Here is a 2,392-nt window from a genome sequence, read left to right as displayed (position 1 = left end):
AGGAGCCAAAGAACCAGATGGTGGGGGGAAACGCAGTGACCTGCCCAGGGTGACAAGGTCAGAGCCTGCACCACAGCCGAGGTCAGCTGACTTCACGGCACTGAGCAGAAGCGATACAGAAATGGAGGGCCCCAAGGTCGGGGGAGGAGCTGAGGCAAAGGACACAGTAAGCCGCCAAGAAAGGACTCTCTTGACAGATCACTGTGCTCCTGGGGACCAGGGCCTTTCCTTTTTGCCTGTGAGGATGGAGGAGGCATCAAAAAATGGCTGACCGCCTGAGGAGGGGTCAGGCCATCTCGGGAGGAAGAAGGACGAGGCGGAAGAGACGAAGACGGAGCTGCACAGCGAGGAACGGCGGGACGACAGCTGTCTGTCTTCGCTGAGCCAACACCGGGGCCTGGGAGGTGGCTTTTCACCAGGACCGCACACGGGGCTCCTGGCTCCCCAGTACCTCTGACAGTGGGCCTCCTACGTCTCGGTCACCTCTGAGACAGAGGGGAGCCCTTCGTGAGGAGCTCCATTCTGGCAGACAGGGTCAGAAACATGTGGTCTCCCTGTGCCACCCTGGTACCCACAGCGCCCCTGGCCAGTGCCAGCTCCGAGAATAGCTGGTCTCTGAGCTGGGAGGGGGATGAGCCAGGCTGCCTGCTGGTGACGTGGCCCCTAGAACCAGAGATGAGGGGAAAGGGCGAGCTCTGCAGACAGGCTGGGCCAGAACCCAGGGTGAGGAAGGGCATCTGATGGCAGAAACAGGAATGAGAACACGCACGCGCCAGTGACGTGGCTCTGATGACACAGAAAACGTCCCAGTTCTGCAGAGAAGACAGAAACAGACACAAGGCTTCTGAGGCCACGAGGAGGCTGTCACAGGACGCCACCCTGTGTCTGTGGTCCTGGTACTAACAGGGGCCAGTCTGTCCAGTCCTGCATCTGGGAGCTTCACCCTGGACACTCCAAAGGGAGACCACGTGGCCGGGGCGGGCCGGGGGTACAGGACAGAGCAACGCAGGGAGTGAGTCCAGGCCTCCTGTCCTAACATCTTTCTCTCCCTTTTCTCTGGCAGCTCAACATCCTGGTGGACACAGGCAGCAGTAACTTCGCAGTAGGGGCCGCCCCCCACCCTTTCCTACACCGCTACTACCAGAGGCAGCTGTGAGTACCAGGGAGAGCAAGGGGGAGGGCCCTTTTCCAAAGACCCAGGGCCAAGGAGGGTCTGGGCAGGGAGGAGCTGCAGGGAGAAGGACCAGCTCCCCAGACAGTGACCCAGTGACAGGAGAGGGCGAGTAGAAAGGCTGGGTGGAATGGTAAGTTAAGGGGCGGCCAGGACACGCTCCAGTTCCAAGACAGGGCAACTTCCCGGGGGAGGGAGGGAGGGAGGAGAGCAGCCCCAAAACTCACAGTACAATCTCGGGGTGCCCTGTCTCTCTGCCTTAACTGAGGGGCGTGGGGGCTCCATCCCACAGACCTCAGTGGCTCTTGCTGAGCACGCTGCAGTGATAGCTCCCTTTGCTGTGTCCTCACCTGACACAGTGCAAGGAAGCGAAGGACAAGCCTTCCACAATCCTACTGCCTGACCTGGTTATCAGGGACTGAAAGCTAAATGCTTCCCTGTGCATCCCCGGCGTTGCAGCTGGACATGACTAACGGGTGGGAGGGACAGTAGAAGTGGGCTTTTAAGGTATGAGGGGCAGTGAGGGGTGATCTGGGAGCCCCTTTAATAGAAGAGCAGGAAGTGGTGTATCTGTGTGTGAAAACATGTGAGTGGAGGCTGACATCCCATCCCTTGACTTGTAGGCAGATGCCAAAGCCATGTTCTCAGGCCCCTCCACTTTAACTTTCCAAAGTCAAGAAAGCAGTCAGGGAAGGGAGCGTGGTCAGTCCCCTCGCTGCCCCATTACTCACACCCCCACCCTGGTCAGTGTGATCCCACACAGGCGGCAGGACACAGGGTAATGAGCAAGTTTCCTCCAAGGGCTGTGCCTTGCCTACCCACCCTGCTGAGGTGCCTGTGCAAACCCTGTCCTTGGACGAACTTGCTGAAGAGATTCCACACTCACCCCGCCTGGTACTTTCTCTACCACTCAGATGGTACCACCAGGTCCCAAGGCAGCAAGAGTCAATGGCTCCTTTTCTTTAGGAGCAAGATAAGGTCAGGGGGTGAGAGGTGGGAGATGCTCGCTAGCTGTGCCTTCTGCAGAAGCAGGCACAATACACAAAGCCTAGGCTTGTTCTTGCAGGGCCTGAGCTCCAGATCTAGGAATATGAGCTGTGGACACAGGAGAACGAGCCCCAAGCAAGGTCACTTGACATTCTGTCCTGAGTAAATCATCTACGGATGCTCCGTGGAGCAGCCTGACAGCAGCGTGGAGATACCTGGGATGAGATTAGGCAC

At 58.4% G+C, this 2,392-nt stretch overlaps 1 protein-coding gene across 1 annotated transcript in view; it reads left to right on the top strand.

The window, feature by feature from the left end:
• BACE1 (beta-site APP-cleaving enzyme 1) overlaps positions 1–2,392 on the top strand; it is a 22,095-nt gene that overhangs the window by 14,601 nt on the left and 5,102 nt on the right. Inside the window, exon 3 of the mRNA XM_010830396.1 lies at positions 1,064–1,152. Coding sequence (XP_010828698.1) covers positions 1,064–1,152 — 89 coding nt within the window. The remainder of the gene's footprint in view (positions 1–1,063; positions 1,153–2,392) is intronic.

Source organism: Bison bison, unplaced genomic scaffold (genome assembly GCF_000754665.1).
Source record: "Bison bison bison isolate TAMUID 2011002044 unplaced genomic scaffold, Bison_UMD1.0 scf7180017864518, whole genome shotgun sequence".
Classification (NCBI taxonomy): Eukaryota; Metazoa; Chordata; class Mammalia; order Artiodactyla; family Bovidae; genus Bison; species Bison bison.
Note: the sequence above shows the minus strand (reverse complement) of the source record. Positions and strands in the feature narration are given on the sequence as shown.